We start from the raw sequence: 22,484 nt of genomic DNA, 5'->3' as shown, positions 1-22,484 counted from the left end.
CAGCCTTGAACTATTGTCCCAATTTAGGACAACTTGCTCAGCAAATATGCAGGTATTGTTGTCACTTAGAAGAGTGGATGTTTACATACTTTGGGAAAAGTAATCGATTACTATAGGCAAACGTCAGCACAATTACTGTTCGTTACTGATATGATGTCAGGCAGGGTATACCATGCTTTGATAGTGGAGTCGGGTCACCTAGTTCAGAAATTTAGTTGGCTTATCAAACAATGCCTATGCATGAAGCTTTAAGTTTGGCTACAAAGTTCCAAAAACATTCTCTTATTATTAAGGTAAGAGTTTATTAGACAATCGTTCACTTGTCCTACATGATCAGATAATGATGTAATGCTGATAAGTAACAATATGCGTATCTAACACATGTATGTATTACTTTATTAACATCTACCATTTTAACAAAAACTATGTGCACTCAATCTCGGTATTTTTATTTCATTGTCTGCATACGACATGTTACCACAACCTCGTCTTAATGAATGTCATATTATAATATGGTTCAAAGAACCGCCTGACCTTTGATAATCAGTCTGATGAAAGTAGGCTTTTTTCTTCGATAATGGCATGTACCAACAGTCGTGTAGTTTACACTGATTGAACCTAATCCCTTTAATTAATCCACGAACACGCCGTAGCAGATGGTTCGAAGGACCTTGTATGTGGCTTGCAAACAATGTCATCAACGCATGCGCATGATAATGCAAGAACTAAACAATCAACACAAAGATAGCAAGCGGTTTGTGTGTTTACTCACGCCTTAAAGGAAATGTAAGGTTTTGTTGTTTAAATATAGAATAAATTACACGTAACAACTAAAAAGTAAGTAGTCGATAATTATAATGAAACTTAAGCATTTACTAGCATTAAAAAATCATTATTCGTCTGTGACTGCTAGAACATTAATCTCGACGTTCATAAATATTGAAAGCCTATATATTTCGTCTTTGATTTAACTTTTTTCTGTTGTAATTCAATACGCCATAAATATAATATTGTTAAAGTATTAAATCTCTACAATATATTAACGTCGAATGACCAACTACCGAACTGAAAAAAATAAATAATAAAGGTGCGTGATTAACAAGCACATATTTAAACCTGTGGACGATTTACTGGTGCGTAAAACCATGTCGTGCGTGTAAAATCATTTATTTTCTTCTTACACAACTTTCGGATGGCTTATTATATAATATTAATTACACTGGCATTTTAATGTGACTTCCCCTTCTATCTACAATATGGGACATATAAGGCGTTCTTAGTATAGTTTACGAGAATTTAGCGATACTTTTTATTTGGGGCTAATTTTCCGGAACCCAAAACTCCCGCGAATATTATGTATACACATGTACAAAGTATCACTGTACTTGCCAATTCCTTTACTTTTTTCAAGGGCATTCGAACCGAATACGTACTAAGCGATCTCAACAACCATTCAACAAAAACTCAAAGAGAGCTTTAAATTCCTCGATTAGCACCCAACTGAACAAGTCTCGACTACATGTTCATGTTAAAACAATTGGTTTGCACCGACTCGGCCCTGCTTTAACGGTGATTTTAAAAGTCAAGCTCACTCGATGATAAAGGAGTCAATTAACAATTGATGACCTCTTTGGAACGATGAAATAAAAGAGAGCACAAGGTCTATATAAACACTGCAGAAAAATCTTACTGAATGAACCTGCGTGAACGTTGTGGTGTTATCAATATCCTATACACTCTCGTCTATATATACAGCCGCGCAGTATTCAAAACCGGCATTTATTGCAACGCAGCCTCATTAATCGGTTATTTTTGTGATTAAGAAATAATAACAAGCTTTGAATCGTCGTGTGCTATCAGCTAGAATTAATGTTCAATTTAAAACACCGCAGGGCAATTATGTATAATATTTTACAAAACAACTGAAGTTGTTTTGAACAAACGTGCGGAGAATAGCTGTACAGGACTATTGCAGTTGGTAATAAAAGGACAGAAAGTAGATATAACGTATCGGGATTTTGTATTTGCAAATTTGCCTTTCGTACTTCACTGAAAATGAAGGTAAGCATGAGTGGTGTTCGAATATTTATTACTTATTGGTTATTATATAATATTTGGGCCGTGCTCTGTGAAAAAAGGGGTTTAATGCATGTGCGTAAAGTGTCGCCCCATTCTAATCAGGGGCGACACTTTCCGCTTTTTTTTCTTTAAAGAAAGTCTCTCTTCATAGCATAAATCAAGTTAATGCGGAAAGTGTCGTCTCTGACTAGCCTGTGCGGACTTCACAGGCTAATCTGAGACGACACTTTACGCATATGCATTAAATCCCCTTTGCAAGAGCGCGGCTCATGTATGAAATATAGCAGTAGGACCATGCTTATAAAACACATTTACATTAGCCTTATGAACCAGCTATGTATCGAATACGTGTAGCCCCGTAGCGAATTATTGATTTCGTTTCTAAGCAACGTATTTAAATTAATTAGAATTATAAAACATTACTAATTTGGAATAAAACTACTGTATTAAAGCCGCGAATGTATAGCCGCGTTTAAATTATGGTATAGACTTCCTGTACATATTTTTGGTTGCTCGGTATTGCAATGGGTTAATTGATATTAACAATAATTTTAATGCTCATACTTGTTCTAAAAATCTATGAATATTTGTTATTCAGTTTGAAAGAATTACATGATATGCAGTAATATGACATTCCACATAAGAGTAAAAATGCATGATACAATTGTGAAATTCATAAAAATTTCTATATTAAAATACATAGAAGCAGACCGATGGAAGAGTTCCAAAATAGTTTCGTTTGTAATTTATAAATTATATTTACACGAATTTGTTAACGAATAAAGTTAAAGTAGCAGCTAGTTTGTAAAATACCGCACACAATCAACGAACGAAACATAATACAAACAGCATGGCTGCAATATAATTGAGTCGCGTTCTGAGAAATCTGGGCATAATGCATGTGCGTAAAGTGTCGTCCCAGATTAGCATGTGCAGTCCACACAGGCTAATCAGGGACGACACTTTCCGGCTTAACTTGATTTTTGGTAAGGGGGGACTTCATTGAAACTAAAAATACCATTAAAGCGGACTGCACATGCTAATCTGGGATGACACTTTACGCCCATGCATTAAGCCCCGTTTTCTCAGAACGCGTCTTAATTATATTTTAACTTTCACTATTGTCATTTAGGACTGTATGTAACTTCTGTTTACGGTGTAGTAAAATAAACTTGCAGACTGTTTGATTGATTACCTTATTACTTATGTTGAATGATGAAACACTACTACTAAATTTGCATATTTACATAAATAAAAATGTGCGCAAGTTATGACATAAGCATATGATAATGTTTAATTGGTTCTCATGTTTTACATAAACCGCTTATATTAATTATCTTCTAGATCCGTGAATGCTTTAAGAATTGTCGGATTTAAAGTGATCTGTGCAGACCGTTGTTGTTTGCGCTGTTGTTGGTGACATTGTGGCTAGTGACATTGTTTATATTGTTTTAATTTTTATTGTAATTGATGTAAATGGTGATGATGATGATGATGATTATTATTATTATTATTATTATTATGTGTTTCTTCTTGTTATTTCGTGATGAAGTTATGAAAAAGTCATTGTTTCGATTAACTTAAGTTTTATAATAGCGACTTTGAACCCATAAACAATAGATGATTTGTGCTGCAAGACCTTTAGGTCTACCGCGATTCGTTCTCAAAATATAGCTACAACAGTAATAAAAAACTTCACATATAACTATGAGGTTAAAACCAATGCTATAAAATGCGTGAAATGAATCGCTTAAATCATTTTAAATATCGCAGTAAACATTTAAATAACTTTAATTGTACTAAAAACGTCTTGGTTTTCAATTAGAATGAAATTTGATAGTCGACTTTATCGCTTCATTCGGTGCAACTGGTGTGAGATATATTGCACCGTAATGTCAAAATTACCATTTTGACATAACCATTCTCTTATCGTGTAGAGAAAATAGTTTACCTGTACGACAAGAGTTGTGATTCATAAAGCTCCCAATTAAACCGGTACGACAAGGGCTGTAATTCACAACGCTCCAAAAGAAAATCTTTACTTCAGTTGTTATTAATTGATTTTAAGAATATAAGATGTTAATATAATATGACAAAAGTATTAATTACTGCAGATGACTATATTCTGTGTTGAACCAATCAGACTTTAAAATCACGCCAACGCTTTAATTACGCATATAATAGCATGCTGGTAAGTCTGAGGGAGTTTTTTGTGAAGAGCCGTGCAACTTATTTGCTAAGGACCAGTGGTAGTGGAATTACTCTTACGAACGCGGTCGCTGTTTCAAGCTCCGCCCGTCAGGATGGGACAATTCGCTAATCATCTCAAGAGAAATTTTACGTTAGGACACTTGCTCATCAGCAAATGAGTTTAATCTAATGTGTCTTGTTCTGAGAAAATTGGGCTTAATGCATGTGCGTAAAGTGTCGTCCCAGATTAGCCTGTGCAGTCCCCACAGGCTAATCAGGGACGACACTTTCCGCCTAAACTTGATTTTCGGCAAGGAGGGACTTCCTTGAAACTAAAAATACCATAAAAGCGGAAAGTGTCGTCTCTGATTAGCCTGTGCGGACTGCACAGGCGAATCTGGGACGACACTTTACGCACATGCATTAAGACCAGTTTTGTCAGAACATGACTCTTATAAATATGGACATATGAGAACAGTGAGGCACTATGTAACATTTGTACCGCGTCATGCTAAAATGGATAATATGCCACATGCGGTCAAAGTAACTCCAGACCATCTACAATGTCCGTTATAAAGTCACACACGTTTCGTGGTCTCATTCGCGTACAGGATAGGTTTTACTTAACCCATTTATGCCTAGTGGACTCTCCCATCCTTCTAAATTGGAACAATTCATTTCCAAAATTAGGGATGTCTATATTTATTTCTATATTTAGAATATTACTTACAGAAATTTCTTTAAGCAAACAGCGCAGACCCTGAGGAGACGCCGCATCATGCGGCGTATCATCTGGGTCTACGCTGTTTGCCAATGCCTTTTTTCTAGACGCTAGGCATAAATGGGTTAAAAATATCAAATCCGTCATTCACAAAATATAATTTAAGCTCATTGTTTAAAGTAAACGTAATTGGCGCTTTTTGGAAACGAACGATAAAACATGCTGTACCGACCTTTAAACGTACTATAGAGTAATCAGTTCCTATGCAAAGTACTGTGCGAAAAAAACGCATTAACTAACAGTGAGATATACCCTAGAAACGGTTTCTGCATATTTAGTTAGTTTTTTCATGTTTGATTCTGATTCCTTAAATAATTCCTTCTTGTGAATCCAACAAATCGAAGTGACTTAAACTGTTAGAGTTGTTAACAAATGAAAAGAATATCCCTAAGATCAAAGTGGGTAAGTTAATTGTTCTTTTAAAATGTACGATATTCTATCCTTTGTGTATGACAAGCCTTTTCAAAAATATGCGTAAGTCAGTCAGAGAATGATTACCTTACAGAAAGCAATGACAAAACTATTGTCGTCTAGTATAGAAATAACAGTGATCGCTTTATCTCGCCATTGACTAACTTCATGATAACTGAACAGTGATTGAGTGCGTACAAATGTTCTTAGCGCGTGTACTTCCTATGACAAAGTTTAAACTGCAAGATAAAAGCGATAAAATACCTGACAAGGACACGTATTGATAAAGCCGATTATTGGCATATCATTTGAAAATCATACTTATCGAAAGTAAGTGTTCTCATTGACTCTAATGAACTTATCAATAATGATATTTTATGTTCATGTTAATTAATACGATAAACACACGGTTTAACAAACGGTTACTCACAATGTTATGCAGAATGCGCACATATCAAAAATATTTGTTTAAGTATTCTTTATGGCATGTTGTTTTTAAGTGTTAAATTAATTTTATGTCGAATAAAAAGTAAGAGTATATCTTTTATGTTAAATATTATTCTCTATTGTTGATTTACTAGATAATTATTATTACTTATGCGGCACTCTATGGTTCCTCGGTCTTCGGCCACGGACATGCGTGCCTGGGTTCAACCTTTTCAACATTTTATAAAATTGTTTGATAGAGGCTATATATAAATGCAGGCAAATTAAGTATGCGCACAGTTTCACATTAAGTTCAACATGCATTATCAGACAAAATAATGAATCAAATTTCACCAGTTTTCGCGAACATTTTGTAAATGTCTACGAAGATTGGCAACTCTTACGAGCACATGAAACATCGCCTACCCTGCGGCGTTACTTATTAGGTAGATGATAGCAACTGAGCTAATAATCGGTCAGCCATTCCTTTTTTTCCAACAAACTCATCGGATTTTACGCCTCTGTAAATATGCTGTCAAAATGACGTTCAGTGCTCATGTTCGAACTGTATATGACAGGTGTACTGCCCTATACACAGGCGTTACACATTCGGACTCGTTTAAATGCAAATACAAACCCGAGTCCTTAAATCTGATACTAACAACCACTCGTGTGGTCTGTTGAAAATGCTACTAACAACAACAACAGCGACGGCTTGAGTAATTTATTTCGTAATAGATATAGTACACAATACTGTTGTCAGTTGATTGGAATAAAGTGCATAAAATTACCATTTAAAAGTTCAATAATTTTTTTATTTTCTTCCTTTTTTCAACCACGTATGTATCAATTTCAGTAAACGTTTGGAAAATAAAATTTGGCAAACTGTGTATAAAATACACCTTAATTTTTTTCGTATTATTCCCAAAATTTATTCGATCCAACGGCAAACAATATAAAAAGTGCGTTTATTGACTTTAACTAATTGTATTTATTGATTTGCATAATTTTAATTGATAAATACTTGATACAGATTTTTCCGCGTCACGTCATGGAATGTGTCGTTTAGATCATTAATGTACACGTGCATTCTTTTCGTTTTGATATCTTCATATACTAAAACTGTCACTATTAGTTGACATTTATAACCACTTGCATGCTCTTACTTTTAATTTAATGAATGAGTTGCTAAATCATAACAAAAGAATTAATATTTTTTCTGCAAATGCTACGGTAAAATTGGCTCCCGGCGCCTTAAGTCTAAAATAGCAATCAATGTTCACCGCGTACAAAGAAACATCATCATCATCATCATCATCATCATCATCATCATCATCATCATCATCATCATCATCATCATCATCATCATCATCATCATCATCATCATCATAATCATAATCATCATCATCATAATCATCATCACCATCATTGTAGTCGTCGTCGTTGTCGTCCTCCTCCTCCTCCTCCACCTTATCATCATCATCATCATCATCATCATCATCATCATCATCATCATCATCATCATCATCATCATCATCACCATCATCATCATCATCATCACCATCATCATCATCATCATTATTATTATTACTATTATTATTATTAGTAGTAGTAGTAGTAGTTGTAGTAGTAGTATAATTATTATTTGCTATTTAACTCTGAAGCAATCAACATTTCATTATATTCGCTATGTCTATTTGAAGATATAGATCTATATGCCACGTTCTTCTGCCTGTAAATTGATGCATGCGAGAGGTGCATATTCATAAATATCCAGCCTTACATGTTCGTCCTTTGCAAATCATAATGTTGCCGCTTGATTTATGAATAAAGTTTTGTATTTTTATGAAGGATCGGGCACATTCTTTGCACGCTAAGACTTATTATCCGTCGCCGAATATTATGTCCATACATAAATAACAGTAAGCCATTAAATGCCTAATTGTCGTTTGTTTCAGAACGCATTAAATTGACATTTTTTACCATATTGACTTGATTTTTTTGCAATCAAGTAATCATGTTCGACACATAGTTTATTTATTTGCCGAAGAAAGTTGGCAACATAGCATGTTTTTACTTTATTCAAAACATGCATAGTTCTAGTCCTTAAGCTCACACAACACGATAAAACCAGCTATCAAACCACAACATATGCATTGGCAGCAACAAAATTACATACGCAAACCAAATGTTTGCTTTATAACACTTTGTTCTCAAGTAATAACAAAACGAAATATTTCTAAATTGCGACTGAAAATGCTATTTCCACACAACCATTCAACACTGAAAAGCGTTTTGAATTTTAAATGCACTTTGCCTTACGTAACTGCATACGTAGCCTTCCGATTAACTTCCAATGATACACTCCTCTTTAATTATACGACGATTAATACCCGACCAAGCGCGTGCAATCTAATGCGATCAATCGTAGAAGTCATTGACGACGAAACCGATCGGGTCAACAGGTATACCGCTACAAAAATTGAGTTTGTTACATCGACCATACGCATCATTTCCGTCTGTTGTAATTAATGATAGCATGATCTAGCTTCTGCGAGAGCCACTAAGCCACCTGCTGCATCATCTCTTTCTTGTGTTTCTACTGCTGCTTCTACAAACATAACCATGACATTAGCTTCATGCTAATTATCATCTCAACCTCTCGAAATTTCTTGCTGATACATCGAAAGAGCTAACGGCACTGCGCTGGTATTGTGCACGGTCGATGCTCGCGGCAGTATTATTAGCGCAACACTGCATTTCTCCTTATATCGATGGGGAGATGAACTATTCATTACTTGTTGAATGTGCTCTTTGATCCTCCTTCTCTGTAAGCCTTAATTGAAAAACGTTATTCCGTCAGGCAACTTGCACTTTTTATGAATTTGCACCAAATTCAGTTCCAGCTTAATGAGGTGCTGTTTCTTTAAGGTCAATGCATCATATAAATATTTCTGTTTTAACAGTTTGTTTAATCTTTTCAAAGTTATCCATGATCACAGCGTTGATTAATAGACACCCAAATCGATTAGAACGTTTACCCTTTTCGTCTCGAATTTGCTGAAGATGCAATCAAGACTGATTTTCGTCGGGGGTGGTGGTTATAAGTGGATGGATGTTAGACTGACCGCTGACGTCAGGTTACCGCTTAATTAAGGTGACCGCTAGCTCAGGTTAAATTGTAAATATAATCGTTCTTCAACCGTAGGAGAAAGGGATTGCAGAAGTAATCATTCGGTGCTGTTGGTGACTTATGATTATGTCATATTTCTACTGGATTTACTACTTTATATGTTCACTTTATATGACATTTGTGGCGTTAATCTACAAGTATCGCTTTTTATGATGCCGTCAGAATATCAGGTATGTCAACAAGGTCCACTGCTTATGATGAATTCATATTATCATGTATGTCAACAAGATTCACTTTTAATATTTACTTCAGATTATCAGGTTTGTCAACGATATGTACTGCTGATGTTGACTCGACTTATTTGTTTTTCTACAAGATTCACTGTATATGATTGCAAAATCTACTATTCTGTGCCGATGATGACACATTGACATTCAGACTAAATTTTGGTGATGCTTTCAGACACCATGCAATTTCCCTCGAACATTTCTCAGATATTATGGAATCCTTAATCTATTACCTCCGTTGCTAATGTTGGAATCACAAGATGACATTGTTTCCTTACTGTCATTGCTAATAATGACCTCGCAGCGTGACATTTACTTAAAAGGAAGGTGTTTAACGATATTGTGTAACTTTCATTGAAGCTCTTTATCTACTTCTTGACCATGTCCTTTATTTATAAAACTTTTATTGACTTTTGACTTTATTGATATTTACCATTATGTTTCAAAATTAATTGCCACCTTACAATTCTTCTGACCACCGCATCGCTGACGCTGGCATTGCTCTGTGACACTGGTTTGCTACTTTAACTGATTGTGCTCAAACTTCTGCTGTCACAGGCCCGTACCCAGGCACTGGGCCCAGGGGCCCGGGACCCCCAGCTGGCTGTCGAGTTATGATTTTTTAATAATGGGCCTATTGCAAATTTTCTCACATGAAGGGCCCACAGTACACTTCCCTGCAATACAAATGTGCAGATTTGTTTTATTGCCCCTGATACACAAGGGGATTAGCGCTAATTTACTCGCCAGTGGAAATAAGCCCCTAGGCATTGTTTTCTTATCACCTTGTACACACATCCCCGATCTGTCAATTACCCATTGTGCTCAATGCTTCATCTTTTGATGGTGGGTGAAACACGTATTTTGATTGGACAAGGAAAGAGAAACAGCGAATGGATGGAACTGATACAGAAGGTCGTAGGTCTGAACGGTAATAGAGTTTTTCTTTTGAATTCAAACCTCCTCTAGAGTCATAGCTTATTAAACATTTCTGTGAAAACTGTCTTGTAGATGATAAACATGTTATAATGAATTTACTTTGAAATTTTATATAGAGGAGGTTTGATTTCAAAGAGAAAATACTAGTAGGTTATATGTCAGTTACTGACCTCCTCTACAGTCATACTTTATGTTACATTTCATAATAAAGGTTTTTTAGTTTCAAAGGTTGCTTTACTTCTTAATAAAGTGTAATACATTTCTAAAATCTAAAGCTTTAAACATGAGTGTGAATTTCACACCAAGGGGTCGTTGATAAAGCATGTCACGCTTTTTTGACCATTTTTTCCCCGGCATGTCACAAACTGTTACCAAATCTTTGACCCCCTTCCCTAAAGAACGTCACAAACTCACACTTTCGAACATTTTTTTTTAAGTTAATACTTAATTTAAATTTTATCTAAAACTCAATTCACTATTAAACCGTATTAAAATTTCACTTACCGGTAAAAGAACTTTCACATTACAGGCTTTTATAACTGTAGGGTTGTTACGATGAGCAGTATGAATATTTATCCACGTGTTAACCTCTAATAAAAACGAAATTATAATTTAGATTTTCTTTCAACCCTTTACTAACTAAAAATGGAACAGTCCAATTATTTCGTCATTGAAATCTGTGTGGTGGTTGTGCCTATTGAATAAGCCGGCCCAGTCAAGTTGCCTATTAAACATTCGAACAACAGAATCAGGAGATACGCAATTCGTCTTATTTTGACATAAAACTAATTGAAATGTTTCACAAATTTTTGAAAATTATTTTTAAATTCTACTAAAGAAATAATAAATAAATTATACAATATTTTTTTAATAACTGTGTGACATCACACATGGCCTGACTCCCCTCCCCCATGTCACAAACTTTCACTTACTTACGCATCTTCCCCCCACCTGGAGCGTGACATACTTTATGGACGGCCCGTAATGGTTAAAGCTTTAGACTTCAGAAAGGTGCTGATTTACTTGTTATATATCCATAAATTTATAACACAACATATGTTTCTATATGCATTAAAATTCACCTTGAACAGTGCCTAATAACAAAAATCTATTCGGGAGGGGCAACCCCTCCCGCACCCTCCCCGTTTGGGCCCCCCCCCAGTCAACAATTCCTGGGTACGGCCCTGGGCTGACATTGCACTGTGACACTTGTTAGTTTCTTTAACTGATTGTGCTCAACCTTCTGCTGACATTGCGCTGTGACACTTTTTTGTTTCTTAAACTGATTGTGCTCTTCTGCGTAGACTGTGGCCTTCGAAACGTCGGCCTTTATCTTGTTATGGGACCATGGCTTTAAACGCTTACTGCTGCAGTTGAACCTTCAGGGACAAGTTTCACCCCTAACCATGTATGCTTATGTTGACCTTAATATAATATTGTTACCTTGACATGTATCGTTCACGACCGCTTTATACATGCGACAGGTAATGTCGATTTGAGTGCGTCGTTTTGACATTTGGAAAAGGTGTTCGATTTTCACTTGTATCTATGCTCTGGTCTTCGAATGTATGTCTCAAAAAAAAACAGGACATATAATATGTTATCAGATCTTAACTATATGTACGTATTATAACATGATATATGGACATAAAGTCTGTTTTTTTAATGCTGTTATTTGACCTTGATTTTTGATAAATGCCCTGCCATCGGCAGAAATTTATAGATGCGCACCCTACAGTCAATGTAACATAATAGCCCAACGCGGCGCATATTGAGATGTCAATATGAATAACATCGCAATCCACGAAGATCCCGTACATAAATCATATACGAAGTCACGGTCAGATGTTGCAGCGACATGTTAACATGTTTAAATAGCATTTGAACCTTGCTTGTCTAGACTGTCGGATAGGAAGATCAAATCATTTATCAAAATACTTTACATTTTGTGAAGGATTTCCGCTCTCGGCAAGTAACTCTATACTATTCAGGATTTACAAACTAAACACGGCATCTGTTATAGTATCGCTACTTCTGCAAGGTATAGCCTAACATTTTGTCTTTCATCTGCTTAGTTGAAACGAGCGTTTGAAACAAAAGGGTTGATTTAACGATAAGGGATTTATACCAGTAGACGTATCGGCGGAGGAATATACGCCAAAAGGTCCTGATTTACAAAAAGTATGCAAATTGATATAGAGCTTTGCGCAGTTTGAAGCAAAGAAAAACAACATAGATACAACACAATTAATTTAAGGCTTAAAAAGCACACCAGTTTACGGCCAATTTATTAATTGCGCACATATTTTAGTTACATATGACTTTTTTGTCGTTTCGTTTTTTAAATCCATCGGTTACAATAAACTTGGAACTTGTTATTTTTAATGGTTTTTACTCATCGTCGTTTGATTGATGTATCCATTGTTTAACACATGACCCACACATTTGAGAAAAATAAAATTATAAATTATAAATTTTCCTCACATTTTAGAAATACGGCTTAGTAAATGCATGGGCATTTTAAACGTTATTAAGAACCATCAAAACATAAATAATTATGGTTGGGCTAAACTGAGAGACGCGAAGGTCTTCGTTTGCTCTTGTGTTCAACTCAATTTCTTTGTGTTTTTTTAGCGTAATGATTGGAAAAATAAAAATCTTTCAATTGAATTATAAAGCGCAGTCTTAACGTTTTGAGACGAATGCGAAGTAAACGCAAAGAAATTGAAATAACTGTATAGAAATTAATAGCAGGGATTCTGTAGATGTAAGGTATAGCATTACGATATCTGTAATTTGACTGGATGGTAATAATTGATACAGTAAAAGAAATACAATATCGAATTAAATAATGTTTTTTAGTTTAGCAAAAAAAACTTGTATTATGTCTTACATTAATTTGTGCTGATTGTGTGTGGTAGTGAAGCCGAGTTTAAATAGATAAATTTAAAGAAACTATAAACGCTTTGCATATGATATAAAGGTACACTGAAATACACTTGTTTTAAAGGGATCTTTTCACGCTTTGGTAAATTGACAAAATTGAAAAAAGTTGTTTCAGATTCGTAATTTTTCGTTTTAGTTATGATATTTGTGAGGAAACAGTAATACTGAACATTAACCATGCTCTAATATAGCCATTATATGCATCTTTTGACGATTTTAAAACCTAAAAATTATAAAGCGTTGCAACGCGAAACGATTGAATAATTTGGAGAGTTCTGTTTTTGTCGTTAAATTTTGTGAAACTACGAAGATTGCTTATATAAGGTATAAAATACGTCAAGAATTTGTACTCGGCGGAATAGCTCAGTAGGCTAGAGCGTTTTTACTTCAGGACTCTGGCAGGACTCCAGAGGTCACTGGTTCGAAACCTGCTCCGGGCAATGTTCTTTCCCTTTTTTTAATTTTTTTCTTGATTTTTTACTTGAGCTTTTACGATCCAATGTTTACATTTATCAATATAAAGCAGTTAATGAATAAGTTGAAAAAATGCCAAAATCTGTGAAAAGGCCCCTTTAAGGGATCTTTTCACGCTTTGGTAAATTGACAAAATTGAAAAAAGTTGTTTCAGATTCGCAAATTTTCGTTTTGGTTATGTTATTTGTGAGGAAACAGTAATACTGAACATTTACCATGCTCTAATATAGCCATTATATGCATCTTTTGACGATTTTAAAACCTAAAAATTATAAAGCGTTGCAACGCGAAACGATTGAATAATTTGGAGAGTTCTGTTTTTGTCGTTAAATTTTGTGAAACTACGAAGATTGCTTATATAACGTATAAAATACGTTGGGCATGTGTACTCGGCGGAATAGCTCAGTAGGTTAAAGCGTTTTTACTTCAGGACTCTGGCAGGACTTCAGGGGTCACTGGTTCGAAACCTGCTCCGGGCAATGTTCTTTTCCTTTTTTTAATTTTATTCTTGATTTTTTACTGGAGCTTTTACGATCCAACGTTTACATTCATCAATATAAAGCATTTAATGAATAAGTTAAAAAAATGCCAAAATCTGTGAAAAGGCCCCTTTAAGGAATTCGTTTTTTATGCATGCTTTACTTTAATAATTAATTAAAATTTACAATATCTTTGTATTAATTATTGCATTTTACTTCATCTAAATTGCATATATATGCATTTTTTATGCTCCCACAAAAAAATTGGGGGGCAGCATATAGTCGCCGCTTCGTCCGTCCGTGCGTGCATCCGTCCGTCCGTGCACAATTTTTGTCCGGGCTTTTTTCTTAGCAATTAATGACCGGAATTCAATTAAACTTTATGGGAAGCTTCACTACCAAGAGGAGATGTGCATATTATCAGCCGGTTCTGGTCGGATGATTTTTCATAGAGTTATGGCCCTTTGAAATTTTCCATTAACTGTACATATAGTGTAATTCTTGTCCGGGCTATTTCTCAGCAACTAATGACCGGAATTCGATGAAACTTTATGGGAAGCTTCACTAACAAGAGGATATGTGCATATTATCAGCGGGTTTTAGTCAGATGATTTTTCACAAAGTAATGGCCCATTGAAATTTTTAAGTTGCTAAACCATCCATCGTATTATTTTGTCCAAAGTTATGCCCCTCAAGACGTTTCCGTTTATCTGAATATATAGTGCAATATTGTGACAAAAAACCTTTGGGGAGCATCACCCGTCTCCGACGGTTTCTTGTTTATAAGGTGTTCGGAATGCATATATTATTATTCTTTTACTCATTTACATTTTAAAATTCATAGATTGTGTGGATGATCTGTGATTGTTGTTGACATACCCATGTGATTATGATTAAGCACTTAAATGCACCAAATATATTTAAATTAAAGTGAATGAATTTGACTTAAAATAATTTATTAATAGTTTTATGTGACCTTTAAAATCTGTAATTTTTCTTCAATCACTGTTTATTGTAAAAAAGTTATGCGAAATAAATATATAAATAATAAATACTGTACTATTTACAGTACAGCTCACGCAAAACCAACAAAATCCGCGGCTACGCCGCGGACACACTCTTTTGTTTTCGAAATTACTCCGCATCCACAACGAGTATTCCCTCGGCATCATGCCGAGGCACTCCGCGATAATTCGCGGAGTTACGCCGCGTCTGTTCCTGCCTCGGCATCGATCCGCGGCATCACGCCGTGTCTTTACACGCGGCGGTTCGCCGAAAAAATACAAATATTTATTATATACTATAACACATGTTAAATATTTTTTACATAAACGATTATTAGAAACAGATACAAATAATACGTTGATATATTTACTTCTGCGTGATTGTGTAAACCTTTGGTCAGCTTCTCTGCATACGGAACTTCATACATAATGATTTTGTAGGTCATTATAACCATATCAATGAACCTTTCACAGTTTAATCCCGAACATGATCTCGAAACAAGATTTGCTTTAAACATCGAAAATAACATATTGGGTATCATAAGATTTGCGAAAATACATATGAGAACCAAATAAATATACACATAGAAAACAAATATAAATAATGTTGACAATTTTAATAAAAACCTATATTCGTTTATATTTAAAAATGATTGCTTTCACTTCGTCCCGATTTTCAGAAATGGCCATGTACATGTTGCATCTAAATATAAATTTAATAAACGAAATTATCGGGCAATATATTGAAACATTAAACTCGGCATAAATGTGACTACCAAAATAATATTGCGACGCAAAACAGTATCATTATTGTGACAATTAAATACACTTGAAAATCTGCTGTTCTTATAGAAATTGCGCAAAAATAAAGATGACTTGTGTAATATCACGTTATCTGCCTGGAAAGCGTGAGCATTTTCATTGTAATTTTAATAAATCTGTGCAAATAATACGAGGATATAACAAGTTATAAAAGCGTATGCGAATCTAAAAGGAAATGCAGTGAGAACCCCGCCTTAAAATATCGAATTCTATACTGAAACATTAGGCGGTTAATCTTTTGATTTGTCGGCATTTTTTTATACTGAAACATTAGGCGGTAAATCTTTTGATTTGTCGGCATTTTGTTTCATTTCAGACTCCATGCAGTTTTCAGATCATAATCTCAGTGCTTTATTACCCGAACTCGTTAGTTTCTTGACACGTGTGCTACTGAAAATAACCACCGGTTATGGCCCAAACAAGCACAAAGTGTCTAGTCCCCCGTGTGTTTTATCCCTAAATGTTAGATAAGCACGTGCACTATTAATTATTATGTTGGTCAGTACAAAAGGCCTTTTGAAAACCGCCGACTGCGTCTTTGTTTTATTGCTCAATCATGCACCGATAATCCAATATCCCGTGTATTACAAATTAGATAAGCGAGTGTCGTCTGTCAAACCCATAATTCATCAGTAAACATATTGAAGTAATTCTCGTATATGATCTCGGAAACGGGGCATTTACCATTACGATATTTTTTTTTTCATAAGATTTGCTTAAAACAAATGAAAACCAATCAAACATACACAGACAAAACAAAATATAAATAATTATGACAAATTAAATGGAAAAAAACGTTGGTTTATTTTCGAAAAATCGCTTTTCCGTTCTCCCAATTTTCAGAAAATGACTTATACATGTTGCATAAAATCTGAATATAGATGACGCTGTTTATTGGTCGTTGTAAAAGAATATTAACTTTACACCGCACTTTGTGTGCAATCAGATACAATACAGTAATTGTTGCAATATTGAACGAACTTTAATATGAAAATGATACAGTGTTTTTGACTTTTATTTTATTCAGGAAAATGTCAAAATCATTTGCGAGATACCCCGATACTCAAATGGAAATTCACTACGAAGTTTTACAATGCTGTCTGCGCTACATAGTTTTGTGTATCAATAAATTCACCCACGCCTATTTTCGCGCGCTTTTTGTTTTAGATAAACACTAGACATGAAATTATCATGGGCATATACATGTATTTATTTGTGTTACCCTTGTCCCGATTGGACACCTATTTCATCAAATCTTTATTAGAATTATATGCCGAAATTCATTTGATACTTTAGAAAAATGTTGGATGCCTGTGTTAATGAGTTTTCTTGAGCACTTTTCTCGTCAGTATTAATCAGAATTTGCATTTGAAAACACGGGATTAGCGAGTAATGGATAGAGACGGGAAAATTCACATGTATGTGGAAATCGATAATGACAGTCATAAACGCATGTATCGGGGAAACGATAGACTCGGGATTATACGCATCTATCAGGGAAAGGGTTAAGAAACAGTTAATAAAGATAATTTGGACAGATGATGCAAAACCTTATTGTCAATGTATTATGTAGTGAATTGTTTCGCAACGTAGTAACGCTCCATGTAATAAATTTTATGATGCGAAACTCGGAGTCCATTTCTATCCGAGGTACATGTACATAGTAAATTATAATTAATACGATTGTCCGCCGAATGACTCGACATCATCAACAAATTACTCGGCATCATGCCGAGGCGCGTCGCGGAGACGAGATGCGGAGTGCCTCGGCGGACAGACGCGGCTACTCGGCGACCAGATAGTCGATTCCGAGTCGACTCCGCGAACACAAGATGGCGTCTGACTCCGCGGATCGCGGAATATGTTTGTTTTGCGTGAGCTGTACTGTATGCCCCTTATTATTGCAAGATGAAAATAATTCAGTACATTTATATTTGTTTTATCAAACCTATAGTACTAGCATTCTTAAACACCCTATGACGGACATCATATGCTTAATTTCTTGTGTGAAACTGCATTATTTGTATCGACTGCAACTGGATTAGGTTCAACCTAGCTATTGTTCTCAGGGGGCGATGTCTCGCGACTGCGCGTCTCAAACTTGTCTCAACTCAAAATGGTGACCAATACAAATGCTAGGAATTTCCAAACATACTTCTCCAGTGTTGAAATAGTTGAGATTAAAATTTAACTGCAATGGTCCTCGTGTATGTTCGTTTGTTTTGAAATACAAATACAAATACATGTAACTTATATAGCGCAAAAATTATTATAAAAATATTATATTGCGCTTCACAAACACTGCACATTGGTTATCCGTGAAAAGATTGAACAAATGAGTTTTAAGTCTTGATCTAAAACAGCCCTCATTGTCAATGATTTTTAAGTGGCTTAATAGATTGTTCCACCACTTCGGGCCAACAACAGCTAAAGATCTATCCGCCATCTTAGTTCGCCTCCTGGGAATAACACGATTACAGTCACTTTGTGATGGGAGTTTACACCGACTGCTTGCTGGTACACACATTTCTTGCAAGTAACCAGAAGCATAACTATGGACAACACGAACGACCATAACCAGGACTTTGTACATGATTCCAGCTTTTACTGGAGTTGTTTCAAGAGTTCAGTACTTGGTTGATCAAATGACGCATTCAGGACCACTCTTGCGGCATGATTTTGAGTCCTTTGAAGCTTTTGAATTTGGTAAACTGGTAGATCGGTGAATAAACCATTGCAAAATTCAATATTGGAGTGAACAAGACCATGCACTAACACCTCCGCTGACTTCTGCGTCAAATACCTGCGTATAGCTTTTAAATTACGCAATTGCATTTGGGCAATTTGGCACTTCTTCGTGATGTGAAGGTCAAGGTTAAGAGTGTTCAATTAAGTTTCAATTTGATGTCGTTCAGGGGAAAATTGTTTGTCAGCGTTTATACAAGGGTATTGAGTGAAGTCATTATATTTAGACCAGATTTGTCAAGATTCATGCACTTAGGTTTATAGCCTCCTAAGTAAAAGTAGGTCGATCCACGTGGGCTCTTCTTTCAACTAGGATTCACCACACATTAAACAGCGTTTATAATAAACGTTTCAAGATGGAAATCAAGTTGAATTTTATAGTCCACTTATTTATTTATTTATGACTAGCTGTGTGTGCTTGCACTCATAACACGCTAATATACAAACAGCGTGCCAGTGCGCAATGTTTGCAGTGTTGAAGACGGATTAGTTCCTAACTGGTTCCAAGCCAGGTCGGGTGCTTACGTCTTCCCTATCAATGCAATAAAACCTTCCACCGTGAACAGACCGTCTAACAAGCGAACGCCTCACAGTGCCCTCTCCTGATGTGTGGGGTTGTATCATACTCCACAAGGGGGAGATAACAGGAGTTAATTAAATACACATAATACTTTAACCCATTTATGCCTAGTGGACTCTCACATCCTTTTTAATTGGATCAATTTATTTCCAAAAGTAGGGATGTCTCGTGTATTTATTTCTATATTTACACTATTTCTTACAGATATTCCTTCAAGCAAAACACGCACACCCTGATGAGACGCCGCATTATGCGGCGTCTCATCTGGGTCTACGCTGTTTGCCAAGGCTTTTTTTCTATACGCTATGCATAAATGGGTTAATGAACATTTTATACAATATTAATATAAAACATGGCGAGTGCAAGGTTATGGCTATATATAATAAACATGTAAATAAAGGGTCATCTAATGGGAACTCATTGTAAGTTGGTCGCGTTAGACTAAATTTACAGCGCATGTTTTGCAAATCATTATATGCTTAGCTAGCTTAGCTACGCTATGGACGGTAACTCACTACTCTACGAACAATTACTGCTGCCTGTCTGCACTTCAGACGACGAATGCTTAGGAGCGTCTGCTATACTACTGCAGTAAATGTATTTACCAGCTTGTAAGTCGACATTGGCCAGTCTAGTGTTTATCAATGAAATCTGTACATATTGGCTGCTTTCAGAGAAAACGGGGCTTAATGCATGTCAAATAAGATTTAGCCTGTGCACACTGATTAGCCTGTGCAATGCGCACAAGCTAATCAAGGACGACAACAACTTCAGTGCCTTCAGCGCTTTGATTATTCTTAAGTCACATTCTCTCTTAAACGTCATTGGGAATGACATTTAAAACAAAAAAATGCAGCCTCATCACACGTAAGCGTTTAGTATTTTGAATCATGCAACATTTCACGTAACAGCTTGGGAGTGGGTTTGCAATCGCATCTTTATCACAAATATTTTGCATTCATGATAGATAATAAGTAGGTTTTAGGATGATAAAAATTATGTTCACTTCTGTCTCTTCTTATGGGACTATATGATATTGATAATGATATAAAGTATTTTGGCCGTGCTCTGTGAAAATGGGTTTGATGCATGTGCGTTAAGTGTCGTCCCAAAGTAGCCTATGCAGTTCGCACAGGCTAATCAGGGACGAAACTTTCCCCTTTTATGATATTTATCGTTTCAAGAAAGTCTGTTCTTAGCAATAATATAGCTTACGCACATGCATTAAACCCCCTTTTCGCAGATCACGGCCAATTTGTTTAAAGGGTATTTGTTACTAAAGGTACATCTTGTTGCGTTGGTCGTTGGTCGCTCGAGTCCGAAGTGCAATGTTAAACACAAGAACTCCGTAAACTTTTTAGAAAACGGTGTCAAAGTATCGTTAGATCATCGCCGAATTCCGAAGTGTTGCGCTTTATTGAAACGTACACATAAAACATAATTATATAATAATATGCTAGTATGTTGTTTTAATAGGTTGATTTGGTTGTGTGCAGTCGTTAACTAGAGGCGCTTCGTCGGTTTATTAAACGCGTTTTCACACAATCCGGTTCACGGATTAGAACACGTATAACAATTGGTGGTCTGACAAGTTTCCAGTATTAAGTACTGTGCAAGCGTCTTTGAGTTTTTCTCGATGATTTCTTCATTCTCGTATAAAGTATATACCAAAACAAATACTCTTAAACTTGCATGTGCAGGTTGTAGATTTGTTAACATCTTAGTATTTACAGTATTTTCATCATTAAACGCCATTTAGTTAATAATATCATATCTTTCGTGGACGGGTCAGGCGGATGTAAAGGTTTACCATACTAAATACTCGTGTGGATGATAGCAGTGATTGCGTATGGAGAGCAAATTAAGTGATTTGAATTGTCAAAAAATGATAGCTGATAACAAATACATGTGTGCTTATAATAATGATATTCTTTTTTAGAAAATCTGTCACAACATGGTCAGAATCACAAAATCATATGTCATATTATCCTGGGGAGGGTCGAACATTTTAGTCAGATTTACAAATTTCAATGTCTATTGTCGAATGTTAATGACACAATATCATTCAGTGATTTATAAATAGACGATCATAGTTTTGTATCTGTTGAGCTATGCAAACATCGTTGACATTTCTGTTTCATGCAGGTCCACATGCACGTTACTTGAACGTGTTCAACCCGCTCTGAAGTTATAAACTTAATTTACGAAGGCGATAAGCGGCTATTATGCGGGTTACTCGGTGTTATATATCCACATGTGTGTACCAAAGACTTCGGATCCAGCACGACCGTGCAATTAAAAACACGTACCTGTTATCATTGTAGGGGGTCGACATCTTTAACTGCTATTAAAATATATTTATACAATGCGTTATCGCTTTCACGTCTATACGTAGGGCATTCGCGACTGTTCTCACCTATAACCTCCGTGAAACTATATGAAAGCGTCAGTGTTCATTACGTTCCCATGACGTCCTCAATTCGGTTTATATCAGCAAATCATGAACGTTGATTGCAGTATGAAAATATTTGAGAATGCTATTTGTATTGCTGATGAATGTATCGTTATATGGTGAACGTAATGCTAATGCATGTATATGCATTTCTTTTTTTTACTTTTACGCTTAAGTTTAAACTAAAGTTAATTTAATGTGTATAGATTTATGAAAAACAAAGCTAGAAAACTATGCATATTTCGTGGTAAGCATATTTCGCCTAAGAATTAATGTGTTTCGTTAGTGAGAGTTTCAACGAAGTTTAAAATCATAGTTATTATATTGGGGTATACTCGGAAATGGCGGCCAAATTAGAGTTCTGGAAAGCGGCGTCTAACACGTGGTTTCGTGTTAGCAACTTAAGTTTGTATCCATCAATCTTAAAGGGGTCTTTTAACAGATTTTGGCATGTATTGAATTGTGTCATGAAATGCTTTATATTGATGAATGTAAACATATAATCTGAAAATCTCCAGTAAAAAACAAGAATACAATTAAAGAATGAAACAAGTAACCCTCAACTGGGCTCAAACCACTGTTCCCTGTAATAAAATTCTATCGCTTAGACCACTCGGCCATCTGTGCTCATACAATGAGTAATGTATTTTATACTTTATATAAGCGATCCTCATATATCCTCACAAAATATAACGACAACAACAGAACTCTCCAAATTATTTAATCGTTTCGCGCT

The 22,484-nt window shown here is 35.5% G+C and overlaps 1 protein-coding gene across 1 annotated transcript in view; it reads left to right on the top strand.

The window, feature by feature from the left end:
* Window positions 1-1,725: 1,725 nt before the first annotated feature.
* Window positions 1,726-22,484, top strand: part of LOC127846589 (clavesin-1-like) — a 65,783-nt gene continuing 45,024 nt past the window's right edge. The window contains exon 1 of the mRNA XM_052378027.1: window positions 1,726-2,061. Coding sequence (XP_052233987.1) covers window positions 2,056-2,061 — 6 coding nt within the window. The 5' untranslated portion in view covers window positions 1,726-2,055. The remainder of the gene's footprint in view (window positions 2,062-22,484) is intronic.

The sequence above is a fragment of the Dreissena polymorpha genome, chromosome 9 (assembly GCF_020536995.1).
Source record: "Dreissena polymorpha isolate Duluth1 chromosome 9, UMN_Dpol_1.0, whole genome shotgun sequence".
NCBI classification, from domain to species: Eukaryota; Metazoa; Mollusca; class Bivalvia; order Myida; family Dreissenidae; genus Dreissena; species Dreissena polymorpha.
Note: the sequence above shows the minus strand (reverse complement) of the source record. Positions and strands in the feature narration are given on the sequence as shown.